This window comes from Rutilus rutilus, assembly GCF_951802725.1.
Source record: "Rutilus rutilus genome assembly, chromosome: 2".
NCBI classification, from domain to species: Eukaryota; Metazoa; Chordata; class Actinopteri; order Cypriniformes; family Leuciscidae; genus Rutilus; species Rutilus rutilus.
Genome location: NC_140210.1, coordinates 55133494 through 55150857, shown reverse-complemented (window position 1 = coordinate 55150857; position 17364 = coordinate 55133494). Strand labels below are relative to the sequence as shown.

The 17364-nt window shown below is 37.4% G+C and overlaps 1 protein-coding gene and 1 long non-coding RNA gene across 2 annotated transcripts in view; one reads left to right on the top strand and one right to left on the bottom strand.

Annotated features, from left to right (window-relative positions):
* Positions 1-17364, top strand: part of LOC311286321 (protein NLRC3-like) — a 45757-nt gene that overhangs the window by 4365 nt on the left and 24028 nt on the right. Inside the window, exons 3-8 of the mRNA XM_084402478.1 lie at positions 2675-2797; positions 3023-4903; positions 5029-5202; positions 5295-5468; positions 9846-9892; positions 9967-11096. Coding sequence (XP_084258604.1) covers positions 2675-2797; positions 3023-4903; positions 5029-5202; positions 5295-5468; positions 9846-9892; positions 9967-10544 — 2977 coding nt within the window. The 3' untranslated portion in view covers positions 10545-11096. Of the gene's footprint in view, positions 1-2674; positions 2798-3022; positions 4904-5028; positions 5203-5294; positions 5469-9845; positions 9893-9966 lie in introns of the transcript that reaches the window.
* LOC311286459 lies at positions 12542-14358 on the bottom strand. The gene is made up of 2 exons (XR_014626559.1): positions 13514-14358; positions 12542-12739 (listed from the first exon to the last, which is right to left on the bottom strand). It is a non-coding gene; the product is annotated as an uncharacterized lncRNA (long non-coding RNA).

Here is a 17364-nt window from a genome sequence, read left to right as displayed (position 1 = left end):
CTGTCTGTCTGTCTGTCTGTCTCTATCTATCTATCTATCTATCTATCTATCTATCTATCTATCTATCTATCTATCTATCTATCTATCTATCTATCTATCTGTCTGTCTGTCTGTCTCTATCTATCTATCTGTCTGTCTGTCTGTCTGTCTCTATCTATCTGTCTATCTGTCTGCCTGTCTCTATCTATCTATCTGTCTGTCTGCCTGTCTCTATCTATCTATCTGTCTGTCTGTCTGTCTCTATCTATCTATCTGTCTGTCTGTCTGTCTCTATCTATCTATCTGTCTGTCTGTCTCTATCTATCTATCTGTCTGTCTGTCTGTCTGTCTCTATCTATCTATCTATCTGTCTATCTGTCTGCCTGTATGCCTATCGAACATTCTATTTTTTTAAATTGCCACCTGTAAACCTTAAAGCTTGGGGTGTTAGCTGTTAAAACTAGTTCAAACTGTCTGGTCTAGCTTTCTCAAGCCAACTTTTAAGTTTGTTTACAAACTTTACTACAGTTTTTCTCAGTCGCTTTGATGAATTTCTCACATCACTATTTACATTTGCACAACAGTTAATGCAGTTCTCAAAACAATTAGTACAAACTGCAAAAAGTTGATAACCTGCAAAAGCGTGTCACTTGCTCAAAATGGATAGCTCATTCCTCAAAAGCAAGTATTCATGTCAATGAAAGTGTCAGTGTCATCAAGATGAAAAGTCCTGACACCATTGTTTATGAACAAGATAGTCAAATGGTTTAGTCATGTTTTCATTATGACAGTTTACTCTGTAAATGTTTTCCAATGCAAAAAAGTCAGATCTTGGTGACACTACCTGAAAATGCTCAAGACAGCACTATATACTATTTGCACAGCCATTTAAAAAATACAGTAAAGTTACACATTACTGTATTTAGTGAGGTAACTGAGTACAAGACACTGAATATGTACGTTTCACATTTTTACTGCATATGCTCTTCTATGCAATTCTAATTTGTTCACAGCATTGTGCAAAAGAAAAAATACACACTTATTTACAACAAACATAAACTCCCTTTGGGTAGAGCTGTGCACAACTGTAAACAATATTGCAGTACATATTGGAACTGAACATACAACATATATAGTACTGTAATCATTCATGCACATCCAGACGTTCCTCTCTGTCTGGCCACATAATTTCATCTACATCACAGCGAATATCATCTCTTGCAATCAGGAAAAAAATTTGTAAAATTTGCTTGACAGATTTTGACAACTAGTTCAACATTTTTGTATGTAATGACTAAAGCAATGAAATGAGGACTATTAGTTTTATATGGAATGACTATTCAGCATTCACAAGTATAGTTAATTTTGACTGGCATGACATAAGCAAATGATAATGTTATAAAACAGCAGAGAGTTGTATGAAAGCAATTGATGCATGTCCAAAAGCATTTGCAATTTGTTGGAAGGAATGAGAAACTGCGACTATAATGTGCACAAATGAATAAATGTTGTGGAGGTTGAACTAACTGTTGTGCAAATGTAAATAGTGATGTGAGAAATGCACCAAAGCGACTGAGAAAAACTGTAATCTAGTTTATAATTCAAATCTACAAAATGAACCAAACTTTCATAAATACATACTAAGACAAAACAGACCAGATTTCCTCTGAATGAATAATTGGCTATTGTTACCAATCGAATGAAATTAGTGTAAACATAATTACTGTAATCTTAATACTGCACAGTAGCAAAGAGGCTGCATGAAGTGACATTTAGATGTGGTATTTATGAATTTACATTGCAATTACAATTGCATAATTTAATGTTTTAAATATAAAATTCTGAATTTAGAAATATGAAATGTAAAAAAATGTATGAATTGGCCTACTTTTAGATGGGGAAACTAAAGCCGCCCATAGGTGGCAGCAAGTTTTAATGATTGAGTCACTGAATCCTTCAACTGATTCGTTCATAACAGCTGAATCATTCAGGAACAAAGCAAACTACTGTTTTTATGAATGGCTTAGTGAATTAGTGATCCGCCCCCATTTGTTCAAAAACACAGATTCATTCAGATATGAAATAAAAACAGCACTCTTGCTCGTGTCACATTGTTGAACTTTTAGGAGCATTTTTGGCCACATATTTTCTATCTTCTTTCCACATATTTCCAACCCTGACTGGAGAGCAGAACATGTATATCAAAAAATTCCAATCATTATAATATGATTTAATATATATTTGAACATATAATGTGATTAGTGCCTTTTCGAATGTTGATTAAGTGATGCTTGATTTTTAAATAATTTCAGACCCCTTCTTCTGATAAACTGCAGCGCGAGCAACTACGTGAAAGTGCAACTTTATTTCATTGCAAAATTAAATGAAACATTCCATAAGGCACTAATTCTACACAGAATTTACTACACAGGGCAGAAAAGCATTGCACAAATATATTTGCAGGCATGCATGTTCATATTAACTTTTTAAATAGTGTACCTGCCCCACACACAACATTCCTTACGGTACTACCGTATTGACGATGCTACCGTTTAAATTCATTGGTATCGCCCGTATTTTTGAGTAATCTTTTTAAGTATTTTAAGTAATCTTTAGTATAGCAATACTACTGTAGTACCAGAATATTTGGTAACCCTAATAGCTAGTGCTCTAACATTCTGTTTTTATTTGTCAGTATCAGCAGGATGAAGATACTGAGATCAGAGTCTCCAGAACCCAGCGGTGTATCTCTGAAGAGTAACAGATCCATGATGCAACCCGTTACTTTCAGTGATGGACCAGTGACCTCTGACCCTCTGTTAGTATAAACATTAACTGGCTAATTTACTGTTATGCATCTCAGATAATATAAAATAATTTAAAATAATTTAAGAAACTCAATTAAATAACACAAGGGATATATGCACTACACAAGGGTGCAACTTGAAAAGGGACACCAAAGTCATATCCATTAACTGATATATTGATGATATTTCTGATGCTCATTGTAATCACTGGAATTGCTGCTCTCTTATTTTTTCAGCAGGGGTGAGCCAATCAGATCTGGGTCATCCTCTACATCCCACTATCAGACTATCATCAGTCAGAAAAAAACTGAAGCAGTCCTGCAGACACACACACTGGAGACTGGAGACCTGCAGAGAGTCAAAGACCAGCACAAAACCAGCATGAAGAACAAGTATGAGAGATTATTTGAGGGAAACAAACTCCAAGAGAATGAAACCCTCCTCAACAGGATCTACACACAGCTCTACATCATAGAGGGAGAGAGTGAAGGAGTGAATGAAGAACATGAGGTTTTACAGATGGAGAAAACAGCCAGAACACAACACTCACAAGACACTCCAATTGACTGCAATGACATCTTTAAAGCCTCTCCTGAACCAGGATGTGAGAAGAAAGACCAAATCAAGTCTGTTCTTACTAAAGGCATCGCTGGAATCGGGAAAACCGTCTCTGTGCAGAAGTTCATTCTGGACTGGGCCGAGGGAAAAGCCAATCAGGATGTAGATTTCATGTTTGTGCTTCCATTTCGAGAGCTGAACTTGATCCGAGATCATCAGTACAGTCTTCACAAACTTCTGCTGGACTTTCATCCTGAACTTCAAGATCTGGATCCAAAGATTTATGAGGAGTGTAAAGTTGTGTTCATCTTTGATGGTCTGGATGAAAGCAGAATCACACTGATGTTTTCAGACGCTCAGAAAGTTTCTGGTGTGACTGAGAATTCATCAGTGGGTGAGTTGATGTCAAACCTCATGAAAGGAGAGCTGCTTCCCTCTGCTCTCATCTGGATCACCTCCAGACCAGCAGCAGCCAATCAGGTCCCCTCCAAATACATCAACCAACTGACAGAGATTCAGGGATTCAATGAGCCTCAGAAGGAGGAATATTTCAGGAAACGAATCAGTGACGAGCATCAAGCCAGCAGAATCATCTCACACATCAGAAGAGCAAGAAGCCTCCACATCATGTGCCACATACCCGTCTTCTGCTGGATCTCATCCACTGTGCTTCAAAAGCTCCTGAAAGAAGATCTGAGTGCAGAAATCCCTCAAACTCTGACTGAAATGTACATCCACTTCCTGCTGATTCAGATCAACATGAGGAATCAGAAATATGAAGAGAGAGATCCAGAGAAAGTCCTGCTGTCCAACAGAGTAGTGATTCTGAAACTTGCTGAAGTGGCTTTCAAACAGCTGATGAAGGGCAATGTGATGTTCTATGAGGAGGACCTGAGAGAGAGCGGCATAGACGTCAATGACGCCTCAGTGTATTCTGGGATTTGCACTGAGATCTTTAAGGAGGAATCAGTGATTCATCAGAGGAAAGTCTACAGCTTTGTTCATCTGAGCATTCAGGAGTTTCTCGCTGCTTTTTATTTGTTTTACCTTTATGTAATGAAAGATTTCGACACATCCAAGTTTTTGGATGTAGTTCATTGTCTGCATAGGGAAACAATAGATAAAGCCCTTAAAGGTGCGAATGGACAGCTGGATCTGTTCCTGCGGTTCCTGCTGGGCATCTCACTGGAGTCCAATCAGAGACTCTTACAGGATCTACTGACACACACAGAGAAAACCTCAGAGAGCATCAGGAGAACCACACAGTACATTAAAGAGAAGATCAAAGATGGACATGGACTCTCCACTGAGAGATCCATCAATCTGTTCCTCTGTCTGCTGGAAGTCAAAGACCAGACTCTGTCCAGAGAGATTCAGGAGTTTGTGAAATCAGACAAACACTCAGAGAAGAAACTCTCTCCTGCTCACTGCTCAACAATCGCCTACATGCTTCAGATGTCAGAGGAGGTGCTGGATGAGCTGGACCTCAAGACATACAACACATCAGATGAGGGGAGAAGAAGACTGATACCAGCTGTGATCAACTGCAGGAAAGCTCTGTGAGTGTGTTTTTCTCTCTTGTATACTCATTTAAGTTACTTAATATGTGTATATAACTTCAGTCAGATACATTTTAACTGTTAGAGAATTTACAGACAGAAAATTATGTTCTGCTCTCTTTTAGTCTTGCTGGCTGTAATCTCAGTTGCCAGTCCTATAAAATTGTGGCATCCGCCCTTCAATCTTCAAACTCGTTCCTGAGAGAGCTGGATCTGAGTAACAATGACTTGCGGGATTCAGGTTTGAAGCTGCTCTCTGATGGACTAAAGAGTCCAAACTGTCAGCTGGAGATACTGAGGTTTGTTAGAGCATATAAGGGATAATGCACAGTCAGTCGGTCATAATGTTGATGTGTGTTTGTTAATGATCTGACTGTGTGTGTGTCTGTAGGTTGTCTGGCTGTATGGTGACAGAGGAAGGCTGTGGTTATGTGTCTTCAGCTCTGAGTTTAAACCCCTCACACCTGAGAGAGCTGGATCTGAGCTACAATCACCCAGGAGAATCAGGAGCCAAGCTGCTCAATGACAAACTGAAGGATTCAAACTACAAACTGGAGATACTCAAGTATGTGGGCTAATTATGACTCATATATTTCCTAAAAGGGATATTTTGTTAAGATAATGTTTTATGAAATGTTGTGCTTCCATTATTTTTTTGCTGACTTTTCTCTGATTTAATACAGAAAAATCTATAAACCTCATGTAAGAACAACATTTTTAATCTGTTATTTCCAACTTTAGAGGTGTAAAACTAGAGGTTTACTAAAATTACTACACTACAGTTTTATTTTTTCAGTATATAAGAAACGAGTGTAGTTACCGATTGCAGATAAAATCTGCAGAATGTTCATAAAGTGCACAATGAATCAGTGTCAGCCCTGCTCCTGGAGGTCTACCTTCCTGCAGACTTCTGTTCTAACCCCTTGACTTCACAAACCTGCCTGTAAGTTTCAAGTAAACTTGATTAGCTGGATCAGGTGTGTTTGATTGTGGTTGGAGCTGAACTCTGCTGGACAGTAACTCTCCAGGAGCAGGGTTAACTAGGCCTGCTGTAAATATTGAAAGCTTATTTATATACTTTCTTAAAAAGCTTTAAAAAAAAGTGGTACCATTGGTCCGTGGCTATTACGTAATAGGTAGGTGTGGCTCTGAGGCTCTGCATTTTTTTGGCATTGAAATTTTCTCTGGTTCATTTCTACTATTCAGTCCATCCTTTGCATGTCTTCTGTTGACACGCCCCCCACAGAAGAAAGGGGTGTGGTGAGCAGTTGCTCATTATCATTTAAAGAGACATGCACCGAAATGGGTCGCTGTGAACAGAGCTGTTATTGAGGAGGTAAAAAGGGTGTTGCTTTACACAATCATTAAGGAATTTTAACCAAAGTATGTTCCACACGTTACATGAAGACCAGAGGTGTATAGTCCAGGGGTCAAAAAGTAAAAGTCCTGCCATATGTTTATTCCACTCATGAACTCAGCCAGCTGATTTCACTAATTAGTTGTATCTCCTGGCTGAATTAGCAAATCCAGGTGATTGGAGCAAATTACTGAGGAGGACTTTTACTTTCTGAACCTGGACACCTCTGATGAAGACCCTAAAGAATCATAACAACTTGTGGAAAATGGGATCCGCTGACCCCTTTAAAGTCGACATGAAATCAACAATGACCCTATTTACTTTGTTAGCGCATATTACTAGTCTTGTGGTGAACAATTAATCTGTGCAAGTTAATACACAGTTTGCCGTGGTAATCTTTAATCAAAGTCTGAAAAGTTACTTCCGGTCTGAAATGGCGTTCCTTTTCTGATGACGTAGGCTTGAGAGGCTCGGTTTGGGTTGAAAAATGCTTAACCACTCCACTCAAACCGTTAGTCTGCTATGAGCGAGAGATGGAGAGGAGGAGCGCTGACACTAAAACCCTGCCCTCTGTTCAATATTCTGTTTCACTTGGAAATACGTCAAAACAGTTATTTGCAACTTCCGGTTCATGCAGACTTTAAGCGAAGATTATATTAGGGCCTATAGCCTCCTGGGACCCAAGAATAGACTTTTGTCCACTGTAGTGGACATTATATTTTAGTGAATTTCTCTGACATCATACATGTCACATGACACAACCTGGGAGTCCTGTAAAGAGCACATTCAGGACTTTTCAGAGATACCAAATGTTTGGAGGTTTCACCATGAAAACAACTTCTCCTTGGTCTTTAAAAATGTCTGACATTAATTTAGTGATCAAATGTAGCCTTCTTATGGAAATATGATAATATATTGTAATTATAATTTAAATTGGACTACTTTTCAAATTGTATTTCATAAAACAACATCTCAGGAAAATGTTAAGGGGTTTCAAATAAAAAAATTACTTTCTGTTACAGAACAGGGCGTTGATTTCATACGTGTCCACTGTAGAGGACACCAGGACTTAAATCATGTTTATCAGGCATTTTGTGAGACACAACAAGTGAATATGGAAATAAGTTATACATCAATATTCCTATGAAATAATAGATATTATTATTAAAATGTTGCCAATTATTACTCCAATTATTACACTTCTTTTTTCATTAAATGTTGCTCCAAGAACACATTAAGGTGCAAATTAGATACAGTTTATATATACATTGCATTGAATGGGAATATTAATTTATGGACATTTTACCCACATATTGCATAAAGTAAAATGGTGTATCGATTCATTCCGTTATTTCTTTCATAACATAGTTGAGAATCATCTTTATACAAATTTTGGTTGAAAAAATCCTGAAACCCCCAAATTTATTGGTGATTGAAAAAAAATCCCATTGGTTTTGCCTATACATATAATTTCATGTCATTTTATTTTTTCAACAACTTAGTCCTGGCGTCCACTACAGAGGACATAGCATAACGTATGAATAAAATATTATTTTTCAAAAATGTTTTTTTACCATTTGTTTATTGTGCTCTAAACAGTGTGATGACATGGAAAAAAGCTAAATTCAAAAACCTTTTTTTTTCTGGGTCCCAGGAGGTTAAATGTTAATTTTTTTTTTTTTTTACTACAGCGTAAAACTACCATAATATGCTTGCAGAAATTTAAGAAACATGCTAAGTTCAATTATTAGTTTCTATGAAAAACAATGCTTCAGCCAGTTATTCTACTTTTAAATGTGCTTTTCGGGGCTGAATGTCTGTTTTTGTTTTGGTCTGTGTGATCCCATTACACTGCAAATTTGCCCAATAGTATTTTGAAACACAGGTTGCCAGTTGGTGAAAAACACAGCGTATTGCAGCCAGCAAACAACTGGGTCAAAGATTGCAGATTTTACCCAACTTAAAAAGCCTCTGCAGTAAAAACATTGCAAATTATTACATTGGCTGATCAGCTTGCAATGTAAGGCTCATGAAAGGAACAGGGCTCGAAATGAACTTTTTTACTTGGTAGCACTGGTGCTCCCAACTTCAAAAAGTTAGGAGCACCAGCAAAAATTTAGGAGCACCCACCAAAAATTAAGGAGCACCACAACTACAAATTATATATTAACAAATTTTATTTCATCCTGTGGCCAAGATTTGAAATTTGGTCTTCTGGCTCTATATCATCTCACCCCGATGATATTGGCACATGATTTGTCATTTGACATAAATTTAGTGAAGGCAAGCTCTTCTTTGGCGATGGTGTATGCGGTGTTATATTCATAGACAGTATGGTTATATTTGACGTATCCTGCCGATTAAAAGACTTAATAATTGAACCTGATTTGTTTGCCACACACCTGTCCCTGCATTTTTTGCTTGGCACTTGGCACTCTATTGCTATTAATATGCTGTATTAATCTTTGTTAATCTTAGTTAATAAAAATACAGCTGTTCATTGTTCATTAATGTTACTTCACAGTGTAAACTGTTAAAAAAAAAAAAAAAATCAATAATGTATAGGCTATTAGTAGCCCAAATGTTGAAATTAACATTAACAATGGTTAACAAATTAACAAAGTGCAGTTTTTTTAATAGTACAACTGTGTTAACTAGAATTTAATAAGTGGAACATTATTGTAAAGTGGTACCGATTTGTTACACCGATTCAGACGTCTCGTGAGTGTGTTGGACAGATCAGTTGTTTTAACCATTCATTAAAGTGAATCGGTTCAAATGAGTCATTAGTTCGCGAATCGGAGTGTCATTAGTGGAAGTGTAGCATACGGCAAGCGTTGTGTGATTATCCCGGTAGTTTATTTTTTAGCACAATTCACACTCCACGGTAATTTAGGAGAAAAAAAAAATCTCCGAATGCTCCACGTGAAACTTCGGTCTTCCGCCCTTTTTCTATCGTGTCAAATGATTTTGATTAATATGCGCGAGGGAGAGAGAGCAAGACAGCGCTCGTGTTGTTTGAAGACGTGAGAGTGCGCGCGTGCGGCCGGGGCTTTCTCTCGTCAAGCGCAGCAGTCACTCACGCACCGATCAAAGGCTTTGGCGGCCGCCAAAAAAAATCAATGCAGGAAAAACCCCGGGATTGGTTATATAACGTTGGATAGAATGACGGTCCGGCCATCGCGTATCAGCGCACATAAGGTACACACTGTGAAGTAATTTGCAAACGTTTTTTAGAGAAATGAAAACAGGTCGCACCACAACCATTATTTGCACACGCACAAATGCTCCCAAATATATTTTTAGGTCGCACAGATTAAATTTCAGGAGCATATGCGACCAAAATGGTCGCAATTTCGAGCCTTGGAAAGGAACATGAAATGTATCGCTTTCCATTGCCATGCGCCCTCATTCCTGTTGCGTTTCTCAATCTGGCAAATCGTGTGTGCGTCGATTCTGAGGACGGGGTGGGAGAAACAACTCTCTCCAATATTTTGTATATGGACTGCAGTACCTATTTCAACAGCTAGCAGCCAATATTACATACTGCACCTTTACACATTATTTGTTTTTCTCTCTGCTCAGTTTGGATCATGGAGGAAATTTCAGGATCACACCAGGACTGCGGATATGTAAGTCCACACACACATGCAAACCTCTGCATTCTTAATGCCACCGCTCTTCTGATCTATCTTTTTGTGCACAGATGCTTGTGATCTCACTCTGGATCCAAACACAGCACACACTCGTCTCTCTCTGTCTGATGGGAACAAAAAAACAACATTTGAGAAAGAATATCAGCCGTATCCTGATCACCCAGACAGATTTGAGAACTATGAACAGGTGCTGTGTAAAGAGAGTCTGACTGGACGCTGTTACTGGGAGGCTGAATGGACTGGATGGGGTCATATAGCAGTGACGTATAAAGGAATCAACAGGAAAGGAGGGAGTGAATGTCGGTTTGGACTGAATGAAAAGTCCTGGAATCTTTACTGTTGTGATGATATTTACTCTGTCTGGCACAATAGTAAGAGAAAGAACATTCCTGTCCCTTCATCTGGTTCTAACAGAGTAGGAGTGTATGTGGACGTGTCGGTCGGCACTCTGTCCTTCTACAGGGTCGCTGACACACACACACTCACACACTTATACACATTCAACACCACATTCACTGAACCCCTCTATGCTGGGTTTAGGGTTTATAATGATTCTTCAGTGTCTCTGTGTCAGATTGAACAGCCTCCTGTGATGAACCAAAAAGACACATATGGAAACACATTATAAGTCACATCATGGCATATAAATTCACAATTATCTGAAATAAAGTCAGAATAAGGAGATATAAAGTCACAATTGATAAATGACGGAATCAAACAAATTCTACATAAAGTGTACAGGAAGGCTCCTCTTCAATGGGCTATGAAGGCCAACCTCCACAGTGCTAATAAGAGATGTGATTGGTCAGATTTGCTTATATGAATAAATTACTGGACATATCAGAATATTTTGTGAATATGCAAATAGCTCTGTAAACTATATCGATCATATCATATCGATTTTCTGATTGGCTAACACAGACTTACACCCTCTGTCAAACAGGAAAGATTAGGTTAATCCATTTGAGGTAATCATTATATATTTCCTTTATAGTTTCTAAGAAATACATGAGAGGCGGGAGTAAGATAAACCAGATGCTTGCTGTTTTTTATACACTACTGCAAACTATATGGCGTTTACACAAAGAAACAGAAGGGTACATTTTCATTTCATAAACACACAACAGTAGTCAAGCTGTTTTTTATGTTTTATTTAAATACATAATCAAGAAATCAAATCAAAGCAAATCAAGAAATAATCAAGGCAGTATAATTGCAAAATCATCCTCTCCATTAACAAAATATATATATATATATATATATATATATATATATATATATATATATATATATATATATATATATTGTTAATGGAGAGGATGATTTTGCAATTATACTGCCTTGATTATTTCTTGATTTGCTTTAAAATGATGTAACACACATTTATGTATTAGAAATTGTTATTATGATAAATAGAAAATGTATTAGTCAAGGTATATGTTACAGACGATTAAGAGGAGAAAGAAGAGAAAGAGAAGACGGAGACGCTGTGAGAGGATACACCGCAAGCAACTGAGGGCTTTGTCGCGGGAGTTGGCAGAACTCCATGTGATGACGTCAGAAGAGAGTTTGGCACCTGCGTTGGACTGTCTACGTATAAAAGACTGAGAGAGAGACTGAATTGACGGATACTGAATAACGCAGTGTCCCTCGACGCCTGATACCAGCTGATTATACCCTGATTGAAACTTATTATTGTAACTTTACTACTGTACTTTTGTATAACTTTTGTTAACCTTAATAAAACTTGTACTATTATTGGCAAGTTGTCGTCGACCAGTGTAGTAATTGAAAAGGCTTGAGCAAGAACTGACCACAGGGAAGTCTGCTGAACAGTTTGCAAGTACCTTTTGAATACTTATAGTATTGTCCAGGTTTGACTTTCCTTACCTACCTGAGAATAATAAATGAATAGGTAGAAGGTGTAAAGATTAAAGGACACACCATAAAACAATATATATATATATCCTGTTAGCGTTCCTGCAAATTCTGCCAAAAACACCTAAAAAAGGCCTACCCAAATTAAATTGCATGCTGTTCTTGAACCATTTGGAGTATATGCATGGTATTGGTCTCTTTTGAAAGGGGACACTTTGAGGTTTGTTCCCAAACAGTCAGAATCACTGTAAGTCTCACTGGTATTGAGTAATAGAACTTTGAACACACTAAAAAAGAGGGAAAAAATTTCCGCCTAACTTTTTTTTTGTAAAAAGATGCCTGCAGATAACTATAGCTGGGAGGTATTAGCTGGAAAACACAGTGGGATCACAGCATGAAGCCTTACCAAGCCCAATTTAAATGTTGATAACAAAACCTAAGCTAATGAGTGTTTTACACAGGTTTATCTAAGTTTATGTCTAGGCGCTCCCCAAAAAAAGCCACTTGGAGACTCCAAATGACACTTTGTAACCACAGACACATAACATGCTGCTATTCTTGAATGCTTTACTGTACAGGCAAAATTTTGGGCTCTAATGAAAGGTTACACTTAGAGCTATTCTATTCCTTATTCAGATTCACTGTAAATAATTGTTGACACATAGTAACTGAAGCATAAACACATTATATTGTTTTTTTGCCATTCTTGAAACTGAAATTTGTGCAAATAACAATACAAAACAAGTGTTATGGTATTAAAATATTATTTAATATTAGTATTTTATACACTACATATATATCAAACTATTAACAAATTTATGATTAGGTTTTTCTTTGGTTATTGAACCTCTCTAGGAAGGTGAAGGATAGGGTTCCTCTTTGATGTCCATCATATGGCTTTCTGCTGACTCCCATTCTTCATCCAGTTCAATGTCAGATGTTTTTCTGTGATATAAAAAAAGCAAAAAAAAACAAACAAATAATTTATATCTTTTATGTATTGTGTACTATTTTATATATACACACACACACACACACACACACACACACACACACACACACACACACACACACACACAGCCATGTTTATGTGATTTGTGAGGACATTCCATAGGCATAATGGTTTTTATACTGTACAAACTGTATATTCTATCCCCTTACACTGCCCCTATCCCTAAACCTACCCATCACAGGAAACATTCTGCATTTTTACATTTAATAAAAAACACTGCTTAGTATGTTTTTAAAGCCATTTGAAAAATGAGGACACCCAAACTGTCCTCATAAATCACCTATTTTCCCGAGTGTCCTCATTTGCAGGTGTGTTATCATAAAAATGTCCTCAGTTGTCATGAAAACAAGTACACACACACACACACACCCGTGCATAAAGACAAACAGGGACATAAACAGCGATTCACGCACCCATCATAACAATAACAAGAGCGCTAAAAGCACCAAACACACACAAACAAACACGGACAAACACAAATCCGTGAATAAAGACACACAGGGACATAAACAAACTGATAAATGTCCAACACAACAGTAACATGAGCGCTCAATGCACACATAACGTTACGCTTGAGGACAAGCTGAAGCTTAGCCATCACCAGTTAGCATTGGCCATCTCAAAACAGTGAAACACAAACATAAGATACTCAGAAAAACACGTAAAATATGTTATATTTGCATGTATATGTATAATAACAGACTTACTTGTCAAAAGAGACGATTTCCCATCAAAATAGCCTTCCAAAGTCATTTGCTATAGCGAGCGCAGCTTTGCGCACGAGCGCACGATCGACAACAAACATTGCGCAACGTCATTGCTGACGCTGTTTGAATCCTTCCCATAAAAATTGCATATCAATGTCTTCAGGAGATCATTGGCTATTCAAAACGTCAATCATTTCTAACATTGCTCCAATTGGAGTAGCCAAATGTCCGTCAAAGCGAAAGGTGGACCGTGTCCCTAATGCGCTCTGACTGGCTCAAGCTGGAAGAAAAACCCCCCTTAAACTCCGTGATTCGCTGAAATCCGCTGTCACTCAAAAGTTCAGGGGTCAGCGGCCATTTTGAAGTCAAAATAGCTGTAATATTGACATGTAATTTGAAGATTTACCATAGTATGTTCGATAGTTTTGAGAGCTCTGTCGGCTAACTTGGAATGCTACTATTCACAGTAAGTGGATGTTTATTGATATATAAATGTGTTATGGACTAAATACTTCGCTAAATTGATTGTATGGAGCCTTTACAGTGTAACTAAACCATTGTTGTTGCAATGTAATGGATCAGTGGACGAACAGAAGGCTTTTTAGGCAAGTGTCTTCCACTTCCTGTTTGTTTATTTGGCTGTTGGTGGTCTGACAAAGACACAGATTGTACCCGCTGTGTTTATTGTATCCTAAAATGGCTTATATCGTTAGAATCACAAGAATCTCAGCTTTCCATAGATATGCGACTTGTAAAAAATTTTTTTTTTTTTTTTTTGTCTTTCATAAAGTTAACCCTTCAAATCACCCTATGTCCCGAGGACGACCCGTCGGAACACTATCTGGATATATATATATATATATATATATATATATATATATATATATATATATATACAGTGAGGAAAATAAGTATTTGAACACCCTGCTATTTCTCACGAGGTGAGATCTTGCATGGAGCCCCAGTCCGAGGGAGATTGTCAGTCATGTTTAGCTTCTTCCATTTTCTAATGATTGCTCCAACAGTGGACCTTTTTTCACCAAGCTGCTTGGCAATTTCCCCGTAGCCCTTTCCAGCCTTGTGGAGGTGTACAATTTTGTCTCTAGTGTCTTTGGACAGCTCTTTGGTCTTGGCCATGTTAGTAGTTGGATTCTTACTGATTGTATGGGGTGGACAGGTGTCTTTTATGCAGTTAACGACCTCAAACAGGTGCATCTAATTTAGGATAATAAATGGAGTGGAGGTGGACATTTTAAAGGCAGACTAACAGGTCTTTGAGGGTCAGAATTCTAGCTGATAGACAGGTGTTCAAATACTTATTTGCAGCTGTATCATACAAATAAATAGTTAAAAAATCACATATATATATAATATTTAACACTTCATATCTTTTTTTAATCTTTTTTTTAATCTGTCCTGATTTGTCACTCCTTCACTGAAGCTAAAAGTACAAAAGTTGTCTTTGGTTCAACTTTGACTTGTTACATTTTATAGTTACCTCTTTTATATCTCTAGATTATTTTTTTTTCTGTGTTTATGAAAACTTAAAATGGTTTTAGTCCAAATACATTGCAAAAAATATAAATTAATTTGAATGAATCTAAGTAAGTAACTTCTAAGCATCAGGGGCCTCATTTATAAACGTTACGTACGCACAAAAGAAGGCGTACGCCACTCTCTATGCAATAACTGGTATTTATAAAAGGCAAACTTGACGGGAAAATGTGCGGTCCTTCACGCAACCTCTGACCCAGGCGTACGCACAAAAACGGGTGAAATGAGAAATGGCGACACCGTCGGCAGATGGAAGAAACACGTGAAAGTGTGTGAAACTGTAGACCGTTGTGTAAAAGAAATGGCAATATTGCCTCTCATAAATAACATGAAGACTTCACAAAGCAAGTCTTACAACAGCCTACACGAACACCCGTTTGATCGATCTGCAGTGTAAAACAAACAAAATCAAATGGAGATTACAACAGAAATGCAAATTAACACATATTTGCAAAAAGAAAAGTGAAATATGTTCTGCAATAATATTGACATGTTATGCAATTCATCCTCAGCACATCTGTAGCTTGTCAGATGCAATCAAATGGGTGGTAATAAAATGCCATGATGCCGTCACAATGCGTTTTCCTCTCTGTGTTTGCCATGATTTCGCAAACGATGAATATTAATATTAACTATTTATGGGCAACTATGGGCGTGACATGAAGCCGCAAAAGCTGCGCTACATTTAGAATTGATTGTGATTTATTAAGGGAAAACTGCGTAGGATGTGCGTGCGCACGGTTTTATAAATCCGAATATTTCTGTGCGTACGCACGTCCTATGTTTCATCCGTACGCCACTTCTGACGCAAATCCTATGCAAAGTTTTATAAATGAGGCCCTAGATCAGGTGAAAATGTCTCTGTAATGTAACATCTGTACAGTGTAACACTGTTACTGGTTTTGTTCAATAAATCTTTGCACATAATGAATGGACTGTGTGTGATGTTACATCTGTAAAGTTCAGATTGAGGACTGAGAGAATCAGACACTCAACATTGAGATGATGCAGTGATTAGTGTGTGTTTAAAGCAGACGTCACACACTCACACACTGTCTGCTCTCCTCTATTTCATGTGTCTTTCTGATTCTCAGTCTGTTTTCATTCTTCATTGGTTCCTCTCTCATGTCCTGAATGGATGTAGTTGGAGTCTCTGCTGCTGGACGGGGGTCAAATGTCATTGAAGAAAGAAAATTACGGACACTCAACTAAAACATTGGGTATTTAAATGCTGTCTATTTTGTGATAAATTCATACGTTCTTTGTTATAATGTATAACATAAACAGGCTTCTGCTCTTCTTTACAGGATATTTTAGAACCATTATGAGTTTAAAACCACAGAGATAAACATTATTTTATTGTCAAAACAAATGAACTCAATTCAAGTCTGCATTATTTATTCACAGCTGCTGAAATAGCCTTAACTAGTTTTATTTTCCCACATAGCCAGACCTTTACCAGCCTTCAGGAGCGATTCTAGACCCTTTACATATAACTTTGAGCAGGCACAGAGCAGCCATAACGTGTCTATAACATCTACCTTCACTTTACTTGAGCGGGGAAGCGGCTACATGTTTGCCATGAAGCCAAACTCAACCCTATGATGGCATGCCAAGATTTCACTTCAGATATGCTAACATATGAACAGAACTTCAGTACGAGTTAACTCAGGCTTCAACCAAATGCAGAAGGATACGCAGGCAAGAGACAGTGATGGCAACAAATTAGAAAAGTTTATCGATTCATTTGCATTTTTATCAAAGATTTGTAAATGTTCTCATAAACAAGTGGGTGGAAAATTGACTGCACATTGTCACCATTTCATGGACATGGGTGGAGACAACAACTTATTAATCGGTTATGTTTTTAATACAGTATAAATTAATAAATGTCATAATTGTAATTACAGCACAGATTTATGTCTTGAGCTCAGAATTCCTTTTACCAAATTTAAATGTTTCATTTCAGAAACAAATTTAGAGCACATTTATTTAGACTTAGAGCACACACTCTTTTTTTTCATATTTAGACTTTTTTATGGTTTAGATGTCGAATTAGAGATTGCCATAAAAGTGTGATTTTGATTGAACCTGCACATACTCAAAGTCCAGGGAACAGGTAGAATTTTTTTGTAAGCGTGACTCTTTCTATACTTGGCAATATTTTGCACTGCTGTGTGAAATGTGGGTCGTTATCCATGCGTGAGCTGACCTTTATAAAAAAAAAAAAAAATTTAAAGTGAAAAAACTGTACTTTACTTTAAAGTACTGTACAATCAAAAATCTTAATCAAAACA